At 45.2% G+C, this 23,024-nt stretch overlaps 1 protein-coding gene across 1 annotated transcript in view; it reads right to left on the bottom strand.

Moving 5' to 3' along the window:
- LOC121005653 (peroxisomal N(1)-acetyl-spermine/spermidine oxidase-like) overlaps positions 1–23,024 on the bottom strand; it is a 74,573-nt gene that overhangs the window by 43,550 nt on the left and 7,999 nt on the right. Inside the window, exon 4 of the mRNA XM_040438426.1 lies at positions 2,965–3,220. Coding sequence (XP_040294360.1) covers positions 2,965–3,220 — 256 coding nt within the window. The remainder of the gene's footprint in view (positions 1–2,964; positions 3,221–23,024) is intronic.

Below are 23,024 nucleotides of genomic sequence, written 5' to 3' on the forward strand. Positions count from 1 at the left end.
TATAGCTAACAGACCCTCCCCCTAGCGTAGCCCCGCCCCCCCTGCCGGAAGTGAACCACTGTCATCACTACATTATTTATTTATAAAAATAAAACAGCAGGCCCTTCCCCCCCCCCCGATTATATAAATAAATCTGGGGCAAAACACAGATTAGGCACACCAGGGGCCGAAGCGCAGCTAAAAACAGCCGCCGAAATACGCGCACCGCTGACCCGGAAGGCGTCATCTAATGCACTTCCGGGTATGGCGCGCATGCATGCGAAACGCCGAGCGCGGCAGCCGGGACTGCGGCCGAGTACAGGCCGAGCCCAGAGGAATATCGCCGGGATATAGAGGTGTCAACAGGCCCCGCACTCCATCTAACTGCGGCAGAGGCCGCAACCCGGCGAAATTAGGAAAAAAACGGGCCACGAAGACCAAGACTTGGCAGCAAACGAATCAATAAGGCTACGTCTACACGACGACATTTGTCGCGCGACACTTTGTTGCACTAATGTTGCGCGACAATTTTTATAATGGCAGTCTATGGTGTCGCACTGCAACATGCAACATGCTGCGACTGCGACGCAACAGTCGCAGAAAATCCATTCGAGATGGATTTTTCTGCGACTGTTGCGTCGCAGTCGCAGCATGTTGCATGTTGCAGTGCGACACCATAGACTGCCATTATAAAAATTGTCGCGCGACATTAGTGCAACAAAATGTTGCGCTACCAATGTTGCAGTGTAGTTGTGCCCTATCTGTCGCGCGACAAATGTCGCCGTGTAGACGTAGCCTAAGGTAACAGGCAGCCCCTGAATCTGTCCTCAGTCCACAGGACAGATATATATACACTGCTCAAAAAAATAAAGGGAACACAAAAATAACACATCCTAGATCTGAATTAATTAAATATTCTTCTGAAATACTTTGTTCTTTACATAGTTGAATGTGCTGACAACAAAATCACACAAAAATTAAAAAATGGAAATCAAATTTTTCAACCCATGGAGGTCTGGATTTGGAGTCACACTCAAAATTAAAGTGGAAAAACACACTACAGGCTGATCCAACTTTGATGTAATGTCCTTAAAACAAGTGAAAATGAGGCTCAGTAGTGTGTGTGGCCTCCACGTGCCTGTATGACCTCCCTACAATGCCTCTGCATGCTCCTGATGAGGTGGCGGACGGTCTTCTGAGGGATCTCCTCCCAGACCTGGACTAAAGCATCTGCCAACTCCTGGACAGTCTGTGGTGCAACGTGACGTTGGTGGATAGAGCGAGACATGATGTCCCAGATGTGCTCAATTGGATTCAGGTCTAGGGAATGGGCGGGCCAGTCCATAGCATCAATGCCTTCGTCTTGCAGGAACTGCTGACACACTCCAGCCACATGAGGTCTAGCATTGTCTTGCATTAGGAGGAACCCAGGGCCAACAGCACCAGCATATGGTCTCACAAGGGGTCTGAGTATCTCATCTCGGTACCTAATGGCAGTCAGGCTACCTCTTGCGAGCACATGGAGGGCTGTGCGGCCCTCCAAAGAAATGCCACCCCACACCATTACTGACCCAATGCCAAACCGGTCATGCTGGAGGATGTTGCAGGCAGCAGAACGTTCTCCACGGCGTCTCCAGACTCTGTCACGTCTGTCACATGTGCTCAGTCTGAACCTGCTTTCATCTGTGAAGAGCACAGGGCGCCAGTGGCGAATTTGCCAATCTTGGTGTTCTCTGGCAAATGCCAAACGTCCTGCACGGTGTTAGACTGTAAGCACAACCTCCACCTGTGGACGTCGGGCCCTCATATCACCCTCATGGAGTCTGTTTCTGACCGTTTGAGCAGACACATGCACATTTGTGGCCTGCTGGAGGTCATTTTGCAGGGCTCTGGCAGTGCTCCTCCTGTTCCTCCTTGCACAAAGGCGGAGGTAGCGGTCCTGCTGCTGGGTTGTTGCCCTCCTACGGCCTCCTCCACGTCTCCTGATGTAGTGGCCTGTCTCCTGGTAGCGCCTCCATGCTCTGGACACTACGCTGACAGACACAGCAAACCTTCTTGCCACAGCTCGCATTGATGTGCCATACTGGATAAGCTGCACTACCTGAGCCGCTTGTGTGGGTTGTAGACTCCGTCTCATGCTACCACTAGAGTGAAAGCACCGCCAGCATTCAAAATTGACCAAAACATCAGCCAGGAAGCATAGGAACTGAGAAGTGGTCTGTGGTAACCACCTGCAGAACCACTCCTTTATTGGGGGTGTCTTGCTAATTGCCTATAATTTCCACCTGTTGTCTATCCCATTTGCACAACAGCATGTGAAATTGATTGTCACTCAGTGTTGCTTCCTAAGTGGACAGTTTGATTTCACAGAAGTGTGATTGACTTGGAGTTACATTGTGTTGTTTAAGTGTTCCCTTTATTTTTTTGAGCAGTGTATATTAAAAAAGAAAAAAAAGAACTGGTTTAAGAGCGGGCGTCCCTTTATAGGGGATGGGTTAATTGTTTAATTGTCTTGGTAGTAATTTTAATCAATAAAAATTCCACCTGTCCTACCAGTTTCACAGGGGAGAACTCCCCACTTGTTCTGCTGGTTAGGACGTAAGGGAATACACATGGTATGCAGCAGCCAGCATTGGCCATGGTGAGCTGGCTGTGCTTTATGTTTCTATAACTGCCATTGAAGTGAATGGGAGTACAGCACCACTGCAGCACAGCAAGCTCCACAGTTATGGAAAAAGCCTTCGGTTGCTGTGCTTCTACAATTCTTATCCACTTCTATGGGAGTTATGGAAACCACATAGCAAAGCTTGCCCTGCTATTTTCTTATCTCCAGCCACTTCTGACCACCACATACTCTGGGTACTCTGATTTCAGCTGTACTTTATTGCTTCCAATGAACTATTTTGTTGCAGGAAATCAGTGATGGTAAAAAAATCGCGGACATCTGTTATGTGATGTTGTTGTGTTCAAATGTGTCTGACTTACTGTCCAGGTGGCTCCAGGACAACAAATCCCGAAATTTTTTTCATCCAATTTTGCTTTAGGTCTTCCTTTGGTTCAGTAAGAGGAGATTCACCTTCCCACACGATCTGGATCACAGTAGTGTTTGAGTCCCAAAAGGGTTTTTCAAATTCCAACAGAATTTTATTATTGGTTCCAAATCCCAAATTCTTAATAGCCTGCATTTTGCTTGGTGGAAGAGGAGGGCTGAAGAAATCCACTGATCGTTTCTTCAGAAATCCTAAAACCATAGTAAACCATGTAAAAGTCATACGCACAATAAATTCATAAAAAACACTTTTGCAGTAAAGCTGACCCTGATCGCTGTGGTTCGGGCTAAACCATAGGAAAAATGTATCTTCAAATAAAGTATTCCTGCAAAATACGCAAATTAAAAATTGTTAGACATTCTGGTCCACTTTCTCCTGCATTCAGGGTTGGAAAGACTTGCTCAGTAGCTTCCCTGCTTCCTTCTTCCTCTCATTGCCGATGTGATGATCGAATAGTGAAGTGGCCCAGACCATTTTCATCCATTCCCCACTACTTCTAAATTCATAGAAATATAAAGCGATATCTCTCTAGACCAGCAACCTTCGTCACTGTAGCTGCTGTGAAACTACAACTCCCAGTATGCACACTTACGTGGCTGTTCTTGTAACTCCCATAGAAGTGAAAAAGGAGGATTCTGGGAGTTGTAGTTTCAGAACAGCTGAAGTGCCGGAGGTTGCTGATCGCTGCTCTAGACAGTCGAGATTAGAGGAGGACTTTGCATACCATAGAGCTATTTATTAAGTCAAATCACTAGGCCTGTGTGTGACGGACTATTTTCTATGCAGGGGAGTAAAGTGTTAACAAGCTGCACTTCTGGTAATGCAAATGCTTGACTATAATGTCACATGTGACATGTGCTGCACCCCAAAGAAATTAAAGAATCATTTCCTCCAGATAATGTATAGAGTATAAAGCCTCATTCACACGTCCGTGTCTGTGCTCAAATCCGTGAGCAGGTGGTCAGTGATGCATCTTGTCCGTTTTTTGCTGTCCATGTTGCATCCGTGTTTCACTGACACTGAGCAGCTGAAAAATAATTTTCAAAGAATCTCTTCTTAATAATGAAGGATGCAAGATGGATGGCATCCGTGGTTTTCACGGACCCATAGACTATAATGGGCCTGATGGATCCGCGAACACTACTGACAAAATAGAGCATGCGTCCGTGTTAAAAAAAACGACCCATGGAACGTGCTAAAATACTGATGAGTTAATACACACATTAAAATGAATGGGGATGTGTGTTGTCCAAGGAGAACACGTACAGCACACGTCCGTGAAACACTGACGTGTGAATGAGGCTTAAAAGAGGAAAAAAGATGAAAATTACACTGGAGAGCAGTTTTTTTTTTACATTGATATAATTAAAATAATGGTGTGCATTATTCCAGATATTTCTTTTAATTTGCAGAATAATTACTTTCACCAAAGTGAAAGGTTCAAATTATATTGGGTGTAGCTTTACTAAACTAATGGCCCCAGAATTAATTTATATGAAAAGAAATGGTGTACATGCTTTTCACCTTATTCATTATGTGTTTTAGACACTTTTTGCACCTTGTACGACAAAGAGCGTGGCTTAGCGAGAAAGGGGGCATGGCTTAAATTCTACTTCCTGCATTGTCATGTGACTGTTGTCCCATCATGCCTTAGGGCAGTGAGATGTGTTCTGATGTCAGCAAATCATGTGACGCTAACCACACCCCTTGTTCTTACACTTGTGCTACCTACATTATAACGCTCCAAAGCAGGACGTGACCTACAGCATTTTAATAATGAAACAGATTTGCCACAGGGTGCATTGGTAGACTAATAAGTTTAGTGTATGGCCTCCTGCACACACGACCCTATCCGTTTTGTGGTCTGCAAATTATGGATCCACATGACACGGATGTGGTCCGGGTGCATCCTGCAATTTTCATGGGACCCACTGTAAACAAATTCTTATTCTTGTCCACAAAACAGACAAGAATAGGATAAGATAAAAAATTAATATAGTGGCTCACCCGTCGTAATGTCTGGATCTAGGTGCTCTGTTGGAGGCTTACCCTGTAGCAGCTCAATATCTCTTATATATATAAAAATGAATTTCTGTCTGTCTGTCTAGACGTGTGTCTGTCTGTCTGGATGTTCTTTATGCGTGACCAAACGACTGGATTGATCTCCACCAAATTTGTCACACAGGTACATCAGGCGTCCGGGAAGGTTTTAGACCGGGTCTCAGCTCTCTAGGATGTACCGTTCCTGAGATATTCCAAAAAATAACCCACATTAGCCAATACAAGCCTGCAAGTCTTTCTCTTCAAATCCCAACTGCTATAAACACAGTTTTACTCCAGGTTTCCATAACAACCCAGCCATTTTTTTTACTGCTTAAAGGGGCGGTTACTCTTAAAGGGGAAGTCACTGTGAAAGTCACTGTTAAAGGTGCAGTCACTGTGAAAGTCACTGTTAAAGGGGTGGTCACTGTGAAAGTCACTGTCATAGGGGCGGTCACTGTGAAAGTCACTGTTAAAAGGGAAGTCACTGTTAAAGGAGCGGTCACTGTGAAAGTCACTGTTAAAGGGGCGGTTACTGTGAAAGTCAGAGTTAAAGTGGCGGTCACTGTGAAAGTCACTGTTAAAGGGGTAGTCACTGTTAAAAGAGGCTGTCACTGTGAAAGTCACTGTTAAATTGGCGGTCACTGTGAAAGTCATTGTTAAAAGGGCGGTCACTGTGAAAGTCACTGTTAAAGGGGCGGTCACTGTAAGTCACTGTTAAATGGGTGGGCACTGTGAAGGTCACTGTTAAAGGGGCGGGCACTGTGTAAGTCACTGTTAAAGGGGCGGGCACTGTAAAGGTCACTGTTAAAGAGGCGGTCACTGTGAAAGTCACAGTTAAAGGGGCGGTCACTGTGAAAGTCACAGTTAATGGGGCGGTCACTGTGAAAGTCACAGTTAAAGGGGCGGTCACTGTGAAAGTCACAGTTAAAGGGTCGGTCACTGTGAAAGTCACTGTTAAAGGGGCGGTCACTGTGTAATTCACTGTTAAAGGGGCAGTCACTGTGAAAGTCACTTTTGAAGGGGCGGGCACTGTGGAGGTCTCTGTTAAAGGGGCGGGCACTGTGAAAGTCACTGTTAAAGAGATGGGAACTATGAAGGTCACTGTTAAAGGGGCGGGCACTGTGTAAGTCACTGTTAAAGGGGCGGGCACTGTGAAGGTCACTGTTAAAGGGGCGGCCACTATGAAGGTCACTGATAAAGGGGCAGGCACTGTTAAAGGGGCGGACACGTTGAAGGTCATTGTTAAAGGGACGGCCACTGTGGAGGTCAATGTTAAAGGGGCGGGCACTGTGGAGGTAATTGTTAAAGGGGTGGGTACTGTAGAGGTCACTGTTATGGAGGAAACTGTCAATATCTTTTCACGACACATGGAAACATAAAATGAAATAGATTAAATATACCCGCGCGAAGCCGGGTCCTTCTGCTAGTTAAAGATAAATATAGTGTATTAACAGGCACTCTGCCATCTGGAACTGCATCAAGATTCAAATGTTTTAATAATATATCCCTCAAATCACATACATAGACATAAAATCAATACAATAAAAAATCAATACCATTATTAAAAATAATAAAAAATTTAAATTAAAAATCTGTCCGCAATAGCAAAAATTCATATTTCTCATAAATAGATGATGGGTTATCAGATGAATGCTCTCCTTTTTGTAAACATTAGTTCACGACTAAGATGTAGGCTTTAAAGGGTTTCTGTCACCTGAAAAATGGGTATTAAGCTGGCTGACATTAGCAATGTGTTAATGTCAGCTGAACATAACTATATTAGTGCCATCTCACTGCCTGAAGCCTTTATTGAGAAAAACAAACTTTCATAATATGCTAATTAGCCTCTAGGAGCAGGGGGGGGGCACGTTGCCCTTGCTCCTAGAGGCTCCGTTTGCCACCTCTTTTTACGCCCTTCTTCTCTTGATTGACAGGACCAGGAAAGCGCTGCTCTCCTCCAGCCGGCCGTGTCTACTAAGAAAATCTCAGCTTCCTCACTGTGATGTATTCAGCGCAGGTGCAGTGAGGAAGCCGGCTGCCGGAGAACGTCCTTCCCTCACTGCGCCTGTAACAACGAATACTGAACGGGACGGCACAGGCGTTTAACTAGTGTGCCCTTAGAAGCCATCACAGCCATGCCTATTAATCTTTAAATACTGCTGTTATATTCTGGTATTAAAAAAACACCCATTTTGTGCAAGATAATAAATTTGCAGCCATTGCTGCATTTGTAACAGTCCAATACAAGCTTTAAAAACTGCAGTTATGTTCTGGTTTAAAAAAAACACCCATTTTGTGCAAGACACTACATTTGGGGCCTTTGCTGCATTTGTGACAGTCAAATACAAGCTTTAAATACTGCAGTTATATTCTGGTTTTAAAAAAACACCCATTTTGTGCAAGATACTAGATTTGCGGCCTTTGCTGCATTTGTGACAGTCCAATACAAGCTTTAAATACAGCTGTTATATTCTGGTATTAAAAAACACCAATTTTGTGCTAGATATTAGATTTGCGGCCTTTGCTGCATTTGTGACAGTCCAATACAAGCGTTAACCATCTCCGGACCGCCTAACGCAGGATCGCGTTCCGGAGGTGGCAGCCCTGCGCTCAGCGACGCATATACGCGTCATCTCGCGTGAGCCGAGATTTCCTGTGAACGCGCGCACACAGGCGCGCGCGCTCACAGGATCCGAAGGTAAGAGATTGGATCTCCAGCCTGCCAGCGGCGATCGTTCGCTGCCAGGCTGGAGATGTGATTTTTTTTAACCCCTAACAGGTATATTAGACGCTGTTTTGATAACAGCGTCTAATATACCTGCTACCTGGTCCTCTGGTGGTCCCTTTTGTTTGGATCGACCACCAGAGGACAGAGGTAGCTCAGTAATATGTAGCACCAAGCACCACTACACTACACCCCCCCGTCACTTATTAACCCCTTATTCACCCTTGATCACCCCTGATCACCCCATATAGACTCCCTGATCACCCCCCTGTCATTGATCACCCCCCTGTCATTGATCACCCCCCTGTAAGGCTCCATTCAGACGTCCGTATGATTTTTACGGATCCACTGATACATGGATCGGATCCGCAAAACGCATACGGACGTCTGAATGGAGCCTTACAGGGGGGTGATCAATGACGGGAGTGAACACCCCATATAGACTCCCTGATCACCCCCCTGTCATTGATCACCCCCCTGTAAGGCTGCATTCAGATGTCCGTATGTTTTTTACGGATCCACTGATACATGGATCGAATCCGCAAAACACATACAGGCGTCTGAATGGAGCCATACAGGGGGGTGATCACCCCATATAGACTCCCTGATCACCCCCCTGTCATTGATCACCCCCTTGTAAGGCTCCATTCAGACGTCCGTATGATTTTTACGGATCCACTGATACATGGATCGGATCCGCAAAACACATACGGACGTCTGAATGGAGCCTTACAGGGGGGTGATCAATGACAGGGGGTGATCACCCCATATAGACTCCCTGATCACCCCCCTGTCATTGATCACCCCCCTGTCATTGATCACCCCCCTGTAAGGCTGCATTCAGATGTCCGTATGTTTTTTACGGATCCACGGATACATGGATCGGATCCGCAAAACACATACAGGCGTCTGAATGGAGCCTTACAGGGGGGTGATGACCCGATATAGACTCCCTGATCACCCCCCTGTCATTGATCACCCCCTTGTAAGGCTCCATTCAGACGTCCGTATGATTTTTACGGATCCACTGATACATGGATCGGATCCGCAAAACACATACGAACATCTGAATGGAGCCTTATAGGGGGGTGATCAATGACAGGGGGGTGATCACCCCATATAGACTCCCTGATCACCCCCCTGTCATTGATCACCCCCCTGTAAGGCTGCATTCAGATGTCCGTATGTTTTTTACGGATCCACAGAACACATACGGACATCTGAATGGAGCCTTATAGGGGGGTGATCAATGACAGGGGGGTGATCACCCCATATAGACTCCCTGATCACCCCCCTGTCATTGATCACCCCCCTGTCATTGATCACCCCCCTGTAAGGCTGCATTCAGATGTCCGTATGTTTTTTACGGATCCACTGATACATGGATCGGATCCGCAAAACACATACGGACATCTGAATGGAGCCTTATAGGGGGGTGATCAATGACAGGGGGGTGATCACCCCATATAGACTCACTGATCACCCCCCTGTCATTGATCACCCCCCTGTCATTGATCACACCCCTGTAAGGCTCCATTCAGATGTCCGTATGTTTTTTACAGATCCACGGATACATGGATCGGATCCGCAAAACACATACGGACATCTGAATGGAGCCTTATAGGGGGGTGATCAATGACAGGGGGGTGATCACCCCATATAGACTCCCTGATCACCCCCCTGTCATTGATCACCCACCTGTCATTGATCACCCCCCTGTAAGGCTCCATTCAGACATTTTTTTGGCCCAAGTTAGCGGAATTTTTATTTTTTTTCTTACAAAGTCTCATATTCCACTAACTTGTGTCAAAAAATAAAATCTCACATGAACTCACCATACCCCTCACGGAATCCAAATGCGTAAAATTTTTAGACATTTATATTCCAGACTTCTTCTCACGCTTTAGGGCCCCTAGAATGCCAGGGCAGTATAAATACTCCACATGTGACCCCATTTCGAAAAGAAGACACCCCAAGGTATTCGCTGAGGGGCATATTGAGTCCATGAAAGATTGAAATTTTTGTCCCAAGTTAGCGGAAAGGGAGACTTTGTGAGAAAAAAAAATAAAAAATCAATTTCTGCTAACTTGTGCCAAAAAAAAAAAATTTCTATGAACTCGCCATGCCCCTCATTGAATACCTTGGGGTGTCTTCTTTCCAAAATGGGGTCACATGTGGGGTATTTATACTGCCCTTCAAAAAAGTGTCACACATGTGGTATCTCCGTACTCAGTAGAAGTTGGGCAATGTGTATTGGGGTGTCATTTTACATATACCCATGCTGGGTGAGAGAAATATCTTGGCAAAAGACTACTTTTCCCATTTTTTTATACAAAGTTGGCATTTGACCAAGATATTTATTTCACCCAGCATGGGTATATGTAAAATGACACCCCAAAACACATTGCCCAACTTCTCCTGAGTACGGAGACACCACATGTGTGACACTTTTTTGCAGCCTAGGTGGGCAAAGGGGCCCACATTCCAAAGAGCACCTTTCGGATTTCACCGGCCATTTTTTACAGATTTTGATTTCAAACTACTTACCACACATTAGGGCCCCTAGAATGCCAGGGCAGTATAACTACCCCACAAGTGACCCCATTTTGGAAAGAAGACACCCCAAGGTATTCGCTGATGGGCATAGTGAGTTCATAGAAGTTTTTATTTTTTGTCACAAGTTAGTGGAATATGAGACTTTGTAAGAAAAAAAAAAAAAATCATCATTTTCCGCTAACTTGTGACAAAAAATAAAAAGTTCTATGAACTCACTATGCCCATCAGCGAATACCTTAGGGTGTCTACTTTCCAAAATGGGGTCATTTGTGGGGTGTTTGTACTGTCTGGCCATTGTAGAACCTCAGGAAATATGACAGGTGCTCAGAAAGTCAGAGCTGCATCAAAAAGCGGAAATTCACATTTTTGTACCATAGTTTGTAAACGCTATAACTTTTACCCAAACCATTTTTTTTTTTTACCCAAACATTTTTTTTTTTATCAAAGACATGTAGAACAATAAATTTAGAGAAAAATTTATATATGGATCTCTTTTTTTTTGCAAAATTTTACAACTGAAAGTGAAAAATGTCATTTTTTTGCAAAAAAAATCGTTAAATTTCGATTAATAACAAAAAAAGTAAAAATGTCAGCAGCAATGAAATACCACCAAATGAAAGCTCTATTAGTGAGAAGAAAAGGAGGTAAAATTCATTTGGGTGGTAAGTTGCATGACCGAGCAATAAACTGTGAAATTCTTGTAGGTCATAAGTGTAAAAAGTGGCCTGGTCATTAAGGGTGTTTAAGCTATGGGGGCTGAGGTGGTTAAATACTGCTGTTATATTCTTGTTTAAAAAAAACACCCATTTTGTGCAAGACACTAGATTTGCGGCCTTTGCTGCATTTGTTACAGTCCAATACAAGCGTTAAATACTGCTCTGGTTACAAGCTCTGGTTTAAAAAAAAACACCCATTTTGTGGAAGATACTAGATTTGATGTCTGTGCTGCAATTGTGACAGTTCAATACAAGCTTTAAATACTGCAGTTATATACTGGTTTTAAAAAAACACCAATTTTGTGCAAGATACTAGATTTGCAGCGTTTGCTGCATTTGTGACAGTCTAATACAAGCTTTAAATACTGCAGTTATATTCTAGTGTTAAAAAAACACCCATTTTGTGCAAGACACTACATTTGGGACTTTTGCTGCATTTGTGACAGTCCAATACAAGCGTTAAATACCGCTGTTATTTTCTGGTATTAAAAAAACTCCCATTTTGTGCAAGACACTACATTTGGGGCCTTTGCTGCATTTGTGACAGTCCAATACAAGCTTTAAATACTGCAGTTATATTCTGGTTAAAAAAAACCACAAATTTTGTGCAAGATACTAGATTCGCGGCCTTTGCTGCATTTGTGACAGTCCAATTCAAGCGTTAAATACCGCTGTTATATTCTGGTATTAAAAAAAACACCAGTTTTGTGCAAGATACTAGATTTGCGGCCTTTGCTGCATTTGTGACAGTCCAATACAAGCTTTAAATACCACTGTTATATTCTGGTATTAAAAAAACACCAATTTTGTGCAAGATACTAGATTTGCGGCCTTTGCTGCATTTGTGACAGTCCAATACAAGCTTTAAATACTGCAGTTATATTCTGGTTTTAAAAAAAACACCCATTTTGTGCAAGATACGACATTTGCGGCCTTTGCTGCAATTCTGACAGTCCAAAAAAAACTGTCAATACTGCTGTTACATTATTGGCTGACAAATTAAACATTTTTGTGACCATGAAGCAATTGCATAAAATTCGCCTGTCACACTGTTGAAATTTTTCCTCTTTATGACACTGGCACTGCTCTACTTTCAGTGAGCTTAATTGTTAACTATTGGTGGTTACATTGTCGCCTGACATAAACCATCTGTTAGTTTGGTTGGTGAACGCAAAGAATGAGGAGAGCGTCAAATAATGGACGTGGCCCTGGTCATGGTGCTGCTGGTAGAGCTCCTGTTGCAGGGAGAGGACGTGGTCGATCTGTGCCAGCTACACGCACAAGTGAAACACCTTCCTCAGGTTCAAGTAGGCGACAGAACCTTCAGTGTTATTTGGTAGGGCCGAATGCGGCTCTATGAATGGTGAGGCCAGAACAATTATAGGCCATAGTACAAACCGGATTCCAAAAAAGTTGGGACACTAAACAAATTGTGAATAAAAACTGAATGCAATGATGTGGAGACGGCAAATGTCAATATTTTATTTGTAATAGAACGTAGATGACAGATAAAACGTTTAATCCGAGTAAATGTATCATTTTAAAGGAAAAATATGTTGATTCCAATGTTCACAGTGTCAACAAATCCCCAAAAAGTTGGGACATGTAGCAATAAGAGGCTGTAAAAAGTAAATTTGAGCATAACAAAGAGCTGGAAGACCAATTAACACTAATTAGGTCAATTGGCAACATGATTGGGTATAAAAAGAGCTTCTCAGAGTGGCAGTGTCTCTCAGAAGCCAAGATGTGTAGAGGATCACCAATTCCCACAATGTTGCGCAGAAAGATAGTGGAGCAATATCAGAAAGGTGTTACCCAGCGAAAAATTGCAAAGACTTTGCATCTATCATCATCAACTGTGCATAACATCATCCGAAGATTCAGAGAATCTGGAACAATCTCTGTGCGTAAGGGTCAAGGCCGTAAAACCATACTGGATGCCCATGATCTCCGGGCCCTTAAACGACACTGCACCACAAACAGGAATGCTACTGTAAAGGAAATCACAGAATGGGCTCAGGAATACTTCCAGAAACCATTGTCAGTGAACACAATCCACCGTGCCATCCGCCGTTGCCAGCTGAAACTCTACAGTGCAAAGAAGAAGCCATTTCTAAGCAAGATCCACAAGCTCAGGCGTTTTCACTGGGCCAGGGATCATTTAAAATGGATTGTGGCAAAATGGAAGACTGTTCTGTGGTCAGACGAGTCACGATTCAAAGTTCTTTTTGGAAATCTGGGACGCCATGTCATCCGGACCAAAGAGGACAAGGACAACCCAAGTTGTTATCAACGCTCAGTTCAGAAGCCTGCATCTCTGATGGTATGGGGTTTGCATAAGTGCGTGTGGCATGGGCAGCTTGCATGTCTGGAAAGGCACCATCAATGCAGAAAAATATATTCAGGTTCTAGAACAACATATGCTCCCATCCAGACGTCATCTCTTTCAGGGAAGACCCTGCATTTTTCAACAAGATAATGCCAGACCACATTCTGCATCAATCACAACATCATGGCTGTGTAGGAGAAGGATCCGGGTACTGAAATGGCCAGTCTGCAGTCCAGATCTTTAACCTATAGAGAACATTTGGCGCATCATAAATAGGAAGGTGCAACAAAGAAGGCCCAAGACGATTGAACAGTTAGAGGCCTGTATTAGACAAGAATGGGAGAGCATTCCTATTTCTAAACTTGAGAAACTGGTCTCCTCGGTCCCCAGACGTCTGTTGAGTGTTGTAAGAAGAAGGGGAGATGCCACACAGTGGTGAAAATGGCCTTGTCCCAACTTTTTGGGGATTTGTTGACACCATGAAATTCTGATTCAACATATTTTTCCCTTAAAATGGTACATTTTCTCAGTTTAAACTTTTGTTCCGTGATTTATGTTCTATTCTGAATAAAATATTAGAAGTTGGCACCTCCACATCATTGCATTCAGTTTTTATTCACGATTTGTATAGTGTCCCAACTTTTTTGGAATCCGGTTTGTAGATTGGGTGGCTGACAGTGCCTCCAGTTCCTTCACATTGTCTCCCACCCTGTCTCCTGCTGAAAGATCAGAGTTGGCACCTGCAGCCCATGGCCATCAGTCTTTCACCTCACCCCCTTGCAAATCAGCCAAGCAGTCTGAGCACCAAGTCATGCAGCAGTCTGTTCTGCTTTTTGATGACTCTGCTGGCAGGGTTTCCCAGGGCCATCCACATACCCCTGCCCCAGAAGTGGAAGAGATTGAGTGCACCGATGCCCAACCACTTATGTTTCAGGATGAGTACATGGGAGGACCACCGCAGCACGTCTCAGATGATGACAAAACACAGGTGCCAACTGCTGTGGCTTTCTGCAGTGTGCAGACCGACAAGGAGGGCAGGGGTGAAGACTGGGTGTAAGATGATGTGGAGGACGATGAGGTCCTCGACCTCACATGGAATCAAGGTCATGCGAGTGACCTGTCTAGTTCGGAGGAAGAGGTGGTGGTCGCACAGAGCCACCAGCACAGCAGAAGAGGGAGCTGGGTGCAAAAGCGAAGCAGCTGTCCCCTAGACAGTACGCCTGCTACTGCCCACCGCACCAAGGGACCGAGCACACCAAAGCCAGCACAAGGAGTTCCCTGGTGTGGCAGTTCTTCAGACAATGTGCTGACGACAAGACACGAGTGGTTTGCAAGCTGTGCAATCAGAGCCTGAAGCGAGGCATAAACGTTCTAAACCTGAGCACAACCTGCATGACCAGGCATCTAAGTGCAAAGCATGAGCTGCAGTGGAGTAGACACCTCAAAAACCAAGAAAGGTCTCTGGCTCCTCCTGCTTCCTCTTCTGCTGCAGTCTCGGCCTCTTCATCCCCCTCTGGAGTGACAGTGGCACCTGCCACCCCGCAAACAGAGGATGTGCCAGCAACGCCACCACCTGGGTCACCAAGCATCTCCACAATGTCCCATGGAAGCGTTCAGTTGTCTATCTCCTAAACACTGGAGCGGAAGAGGAAGTACCCCCCTTCCCACCCACGATACCTGGTGCTAAATGCCAGCATTTCAAAATTACTGGCCTTTGAAATGCTGTCATCCCATCTGGTAGAGACGGAGAGTTTTAAAAGCCTTATTGCGGTGGCTGTCCTACAGTACGTCATGCCCAGCCGCCGCTACTTTTCCAGGCGAGCCATCCCTTCCCTGCACAACCAAGTGGGGGACAAAATCAGGTGTGCACTGCGCAACGCCATCTGTGGCAAGGTCCACATAACTACTGATACGTGGAACAGTAAGCACGGTCAGGGACGTTATATCTCCCTAACAACACACTGTATAAATGCAGTGGCGGCTGGGCCAGAGGCGGATAGCAGTTTGGCGTATGTCCTTCCACCACCGAGGATTGCAGGGCGCTTCTCTTTGCCTCCTGTTGCTTCCTCCTCCTAATCCCCTTCCTCATCCTCTACCGCCTCCTCATCCGGTCAGCGTAACACCTTTACCACCAACTTCAGCACAGCCAGGGGTAAACGACAGCAGGCAGTTTTAAAACTTATCTGTTTGTGGGACAAACCCCACACCGCGCAGGAGCTGTGGATGGGCATGGAACAACAGACCGATGAGTGGTTGGTGCCAGTGAGCCTCAAGCCCGGTCTGGTGGTGTGCGATAATGGGCGAAATCTCGTAGCAACTCTGGGCCTAGCCGGTTTGACGCACATCCCTTGCCTGGCGCATGTGCTGAATTTGGTGGTGCAGAAATTCCTTAAAAATTACCCCGATATGTCAGAGCTGCTGCAGAAAGTGCGGGCCGTCTGTGCGCGCTTTTGGCGTTCTCACCCTGCTGCTGCTCGCCTGTCAACGCTGCAGCGTAATTTCGGCCTTTCCACTCACTGGCTCATAGGCGATGTGCCCACAAGGTAGAACTCCACCTTGCACATGCTGGCCAGACTGTGCGAGCTGCAGCAGGCGATAGTGGAGTTTCAGCTACAGGGCGCACGGGTGAGTCGCTCTGCGGAACAGCACCACTTCACCACCATTGATTGGGCCTCCATGCAAGACCTGTGTGCCTTGTTGCGCTATTTCGAGTACTCAACCAACATGGCCAGTGGAGATGACACCGTTCTCATCGTTACTATCCCACTTCTATGCTTCTTTGAAAAAATGCTTCGGGCGATGATGGAAGAGGATGTGGCACAGGAGGAGGAGGAAGAGGGATCATTTACTAGGGTTTCAGACCAGTCATTCACAAGTGGCTCTGAGGGTGGGTTCCTGCACCAACAAACGGCAGATACACAATTGTCCAGCCAGGGCACAGTTCTGGAGGATGACGATGTGGAGGATGAGGAGGAGGAGATGGAGGAGGAGGAACCGTGTTCACAGCAGGTTGGCACCCAAACCAGCTCATGGCTATCACTAGTGCGTGGCTGGGGGGATACAGAGGACTCAGATGATAGACCTCCCACAGAGGACAGCTTGTCGTTGACTCTGGGCAGCCTGGCACACATGAGCGATTACATGCTGCAGTGTCTCCGCAACGACCGCCGGCGCCGAATTGGCCACATTCTAACTTGTGCTGATTACTGGGTGGCCATGCTGCTGGATCCACTTTACAAGGACAACGTACCGTCCTTAATTCCATCACTAGAGAGTCATCGTAAGATGCGCGAGTACTAGCACACGCTGGTAGATGTGCTGCTGATGGCATTCCCACCTGACAGCGGGGGCACAGTGGAAGCACAAAGCGAAGGCAGAGGAGAAGGAAGAGGCCTCCAACGCAGCTGGGGCACCGCCAGCACCTCATAGGGCAGGGTTAGCATGGCCAAAATGTGGAAAAGTTTTGTCAACACACCACAACAACCAGCACCACCAGCTGATATGGAATGTCTTAGCAGGAGGCAGCATTTCAGCAACATGGAGGAGCAGCATGTGTGCACACGCCTACACATACTGAATGATGGATCTGCCCCCTTCAACTTCTTGGTCTCCAAAATTGGGGACATCGCCTGAGCTTGCCCTTTACGCTTTGGAGGTGCTGGCCTGCCCTGCAGCCAGTGTATTGTCTGAACCTGTGTTTAGCATGGCAGGGGGCGTTATCACAGACAAGCGCAGCCGCCTGTCCACAGCCAATGTGGACAAGCTCACGTTCATTAAAATGAACCAGGCATGGATCCCACAGGACTTGTCCGTACCTTGTACAGAAAAGACATGTATACCGGCCTTAGCCAGCCATTGTTATAATGCAGCTATCTTTCTCATTGATGTATTTTTAATATTTCCCAATGTTTTGGGGTGTACCCTAATAAAAAAAATAATAATAATTTAAACCAAAAAACTGTTTTGGCTACCTCCTCCTCCTCCACCGCCGCTTCCACCTACAATGTACATCCATTGACTCCTCAACCTCCTACTCCATATGGACCTCCACCTCCTAGATCAAGATTATTTTTTATTTTTACGTATTTTATGTTATTTTAGGTAATTTCACAAATTTGTCTGATACATTGTTGGGTGACATATCCCAAATTTTTGGCTGTGATATACCCCTGCTCTACATAGTGGACAGGGAAATAAATTTCACTAATTCGTCTGTTACATTGTCGGGTGAAATTCACCAATTTTTGGCTTTGATATACCCCTGCTCTACATAGTGGACAGGGAAATACATTTCACTAATTTGTCTGCTACATTGTTGGGTGAAATTCACATTTTTTGGGCTGTGATATACCCCTGCTCTACATAGTGGACGGGGAAATACAGTTCACAAATTCCTCTGTTAAATTGTCTGGTGAAATTCACCAATTTTTGACTGTGAAATACCCCTGCTCTACATAGTGGACAGGGAAATACATTTCACTAATTCGTCTGTTACAATATTGGGTGAAATTCACCAATTTTTGGCAGTGATATACCCCTGTTCTACATAGTGGACAGGGAAATAAATTTCACTAATTTGTCTGTTACATTGTTGGGTGACATTCACCAATTTTTGGCTGTGATATACCCCTGCTCTACATAGTGGACAGGGAAGTACATTTCACTAATTCGTCTGTTACATTGTTGGGTTACATTCACCAATTTTTGGCTGTGATATACCCCTGCTCTACCTAGTGGAAAAGGAAATAGATTTCACTAATTCATCTGTTACATTGTTGGGTGACAAATGCTCATATTTTGAGCTAGAAAGTACATTTGCAGCCTACACTGCATTTAGGACAGTACAAATGGTGAGGCCACAACAAGTACAGATGATAGTAGATTGGGGGGCTGACAGTTCCTACAGTTCCTTTGTATTGTATACAAAGAAAAAACACAAATGCAATAGCACTATGCAACCAGCACTCCACCCTGCCTCCATGCTGGATGTTGAATGAGGCATTGGTGTACATTTTGGCCAAAGCGTAATAAGCCACTTACCATGTCAAGGTCGCCTCTATGAGTGGTCCCTAACACTAGTTCCTACCTGTTTATGGGCCATGACAGCCACACAAAGTCCAGGGAGCGCAGGTACAGCATGAACGCCAGGCACACTCTGCTTTTAACCCCGTCCGGTGCCGTTACAGCTTTCATCGGATCCAGGGATGCAAGTACCAACATGCATGCTGAGCCCACTATATACTTCTCCTGGAGCCAAATGGCTACTGGTAGGCCCTGTAGAAGTAGATTCAGTTTTATACTGACTTTAAAACCAGCCTCCAGGGCAGACTAACTGGTCAGGTGTGCATGACTGCATGGAAATCGCCACGCCTCCAATATATACTACAAAGAAAAAATGTGGGGGATTCAGTCAGCACAACCCTATATGCAGGTGCACATCGCTATGGCGAAATACATATACAAAGAAAAAACACAAATGCAATATCACTCTGCAACCAGCACTCCGCCCTGCCTCCATGCTGGATGTTGAATGAGGCATTGGTGTACATTTTGGCCAAAGCGTAATAAGCCACTCACCACGTCAAGGTCGCCTCTATGAGTGGTCCCTAACACTAGTTCCTACCTGTTTATGGGCCATGACAGCCACACAAAGTCCAGGGAGCGCAGGTACAGCATGAACGCCAGGCACACTCTGCTTTTAACCCCGTCCGGTGCCGTTACAGCTTTCATCGGATCCAGGGATGCAAGTACCAACATGCATGCTGAGCCCACTATAAACTTCTCCTGGAGCCTTGACGTGGTGAGTGGCTTATTACGCTTTGGCCAAAATGTACACCAATGCCTCATTCAACATCCAGCATGGAGGCAGGGCGGAGTGCTGGTTGCAGAGTGCTATTGCATTTGTGTTTTTTCTTTGTATATGTATTTCACCATAGCGATGTGCACCTGCATATAGGGTTGTGCTGACTGAATCCCCCACATTTTTTCTTTGTAGTATATATTGGAGGTGTGGCGATCTCCATGCAGTCATGCACACCTGACCAGTTAGTCTGCCCTGGAGGCTGGTTTTAAAGTCAGTATAAAACTGAGTCTACTTCTACAGGGCCTACCAGTAGCCATTTGGCTCCAGGAGAAGTATATAGTGGGCTCAGCATGCATGTTGGTACTTGCATCCCTGGATCCGATGAAAGCTGTAACGGCACCGGACGGGGTTAAAAGCAGAGTGTGCCTGGCGTTCATGCTGTACCTGCGCTCCCTGGACTTTGTGTGGCTGTCATGGCCCATAAACAGGTAGGAACTAGTGTTAGGGAGTTAGGGACCACTCATAGAGGCGACCTTGACGTGGTGAGTGGCTTATTACGCTTTGGCCAAAATGTACACCAATGCCTCATTCAACATCCAGCATGGAGGCAGGGCGGAGTGCTGGTTGCAGAGTGATATTGCATTTGTGTTTTTTCTTTGTATATGTATTTCACCATAGCGATGTGCACCTGCATATAGGGTTGTGCTGACTGAATCCCCCACATTTTTTCTTTGTAGTATATATTGGAGGCGTGGCGATCTCCATGCAGTCCTGCACACCTGACCAGTTAGTCTGCCCTGGAGGCTGGTTTTAAAGTCAGTATAAAACTGAGTCTACTTCTACAGGGCCTACCAGTAGCCATTTGGCTCCAGGAGAAGTATATAGTGGGCTCAGCATGCATGTTGGTACTTGCATCCCTGGATCCGATGAAAGCTGTAACGGCACCGGACGGGGTTAAAAGCAGAGTGTGCCTGGCGTTCATGCTGTTTCTGCGCTCCCTGGACTTTGTGTGGCTGTCATGGCCCATAAACAGGTAGGAACTAGTGTTAGGGACCACTCATAGAGGCGACCTTGACGTGGTGAGTGGCTTATTACGCTTTGGCCAAAATGTACACCAATGCCTCATTCAACATCCAGCATGGAGGCAGGGCGGAGTGCTGGTTGCAGAGTGCTATTGCATTTGTGTTTTTTCTTTGTATATTTATTTTTCCATAGCGATGTGCACCTGCATATAGGGTTGTGCTGACTGAATCCCCCACATTTTTCCTTTGCATTGTATCCCACCCAGTTCCCTGCTGAAAGATCAGAGTTGGCACCTACAGCCCATGGTGATCTGTGTTTCAACTCACCCCCTTGCAAATCAGGCAAGCAGTCTGAGCCCCAAGTCATGCAGCAGTCTCTTATGCTTTTTGATGACTCTGCTGGCAGGGTTTCCGTGGGCCATCCACATAGCCCTGCACCAGAAGTGGGAGAGATTGAGTGCACTGATGCATGGGATAGGCATAGGGCCATCCTTCATATAAGATAGGGCCAGGGGCTATTCATAGTAGTCAGTATATTGGGCAGACTAGATGGGCCAAATGGTTCTTATCTGCCAACACATTCTATGTTTCTATGTTGCCTATTTTCTGTTAATCGATCAATTTATACTCAGTTCACTATCTGGACTGTAATTCAATAAGGGGCTGGAAGCTGTGCGCTGGCTCCAGACTCCCCCCTATTCTTATGCTGAATACACTTGTGTTTAGACTGAATACACTTGATGCCAAATACACTCAATTGTTATGCCGAATACACTTGTGTTAGGCTGAATACACTTATTGCTGAATACACTCCATTATGCTGAATACACTCAATATCTATAGGCTACACCCCTACTCTAAAAACACCCTCAATGACTGTTCCTCTGTCCCCCTGACTGTCCGCATCTATTGCTCCGTTCCGGGGCCCCGCAAAAAGTTATGTCCTATTCTTGTCGGTTTTGAGGACAAGAATAGGCATTTCTATAAAGGGCCTTCCGTTCTGTTCCGCAAATTGCGTAAGGCACACGGGCAGCATCCGTGTTTTGTGGATGTACAATTTGCGGACCGCAAAATACAGCACGTTTGTGTGAACAAGTCCTTATTCTGTGTTTTTAAATTTATTGTACCCTTGAGAGGATGAGGATTTGCCAATATTATAAGCTAATTGGAAGAGAGAATCACTGGCACATTTGTCCACATCTTTATCTTTTTCAAACCCTTGAAACCCCAATTTTCATTGTAGGCCACCAAATTCCCACTTTGCTCCCTATACAGCAAGATGCCTCTTTCTATGGTGAAAACCCAGGCTACATACTGTACCATACAATGTCACCATGAACATAAAGAAAGTATGTTCCTGCGTTACTCCATTACATTCATTTTCTATAAATTATTTGATAGTCAGCTACACTAGACATCCTCTTGTCTGTGAAGGTTCTCATTTATCCAGGTCATGGTATATCTGTAAAGAATAAATCAAGGCAACTGGACTTACTGTAAATTTATTGAAAACGTTTCACTCGTTCTTCCAACGAGCTTTCTCAATTCTGAGTGACTGTACAAGAATTCTCTGGGAATAAATATGTAACTGAATCAACATCTGGTAATTATAACCAGCATGGGATCAGAGGTCATTATACCCAGCATGGGGTCAAAGGTGTTGATTCCATTATCCTAATTGGAGTCAGTATCATTATCACCTACTGACTCCAATTAGGATAATGGAATCAACACCTTTGACCCCATGCTGGGTATAATGACCTCTGACCCCATGCTGGGTATAATTACCAGATGTTGATTCAGTTACATATTTATTCCCAGAGAATTGAGAAAGCTCGGACGAATGAGTGAAACGTTTTCAAGAAATCTACAGTAAGTCCAGTTGCCTTGATTTATTCTTTACAGATATAGACATCCTCTTGTTTTCTTCTTACCTTCTCCTCAGGTGCCTGCTGTTTTTGAACAGATATTGCTTAATTACCGGTAATTCTTTCCTATACTGTAAGTGGAACCAAAAAATGGTTTCCAAAAAAACTTTCATGCAGGATGCAACCTCCTTCATGAAGTTATAAAACGGCCACATGTATGAAGCCTAACTGCAGATATAAGAGGGTGTAACCATGTTTGTGTACAGGGCCTAAACTTCAAAATAGGAAGCTACCACAAAAGGAAAGACTCATTCTTATTTTACTTTAATGTCTATTAATTTGATATTATTTTTGCATTCCCTTTGTTATAGTCTCAGCAATATGTTAATTAGCATTTTGTCACCAACCAATAAAATGTTGTGTCTGTGAAGGTTCTCATTTATCCAGGTCATGGTATATCTGTAAAGAAAAATTTCTCAGAATTGAGAAAGCTCGTTGGAAGAATGAGTAAAACGTTTTCAAGAAATCTACAGTAAGTCCAGTTGCCTTGATTTATTCTTTACAGATAATAAAATGTTGTGTTCTGTACCCGAACGCTTCCAGTCTTTTGTCATATGCTACTTAAAAGCAGATGGCCTGCAGTATACCAGGCCTACTACCAGTATTGCCCCTTCATATACCGCCTGCCCGCCTGGTCACCCTGACCAGGCGGGCAGGCGGTATATGAAGGGGTAATACTGGTAGTCCTGGTATATGGACAGTAGAGATAGGCAGAGATAGCATCCTCTGGGCAGTACTGTCTATGGTCATTCTTCACCAGCACCCCGACTGCCACCTGTTTGGCCTGGCTCTCATGGCACTTCACTGCCTGCTGCTTGGCTATCAGTAGTGAGTGAAAGTCGGTGTCATAGTGTGACTGACTCACTCGCTGAG

The sequence above is a fragment of the Bufo bufo genome, chromosome 6 (genome assembly GCF_905171765.1).
Source record: "Bufo bufo chromosome 6, aBufBuf1.1, whole genome shotgun sequence".
NCBI classification, from domain to species: Eukaryota; Metazoa; Chordata; class Amphibia; order Anura; family Bufonidae; genus Bufo; species Bufo bufo.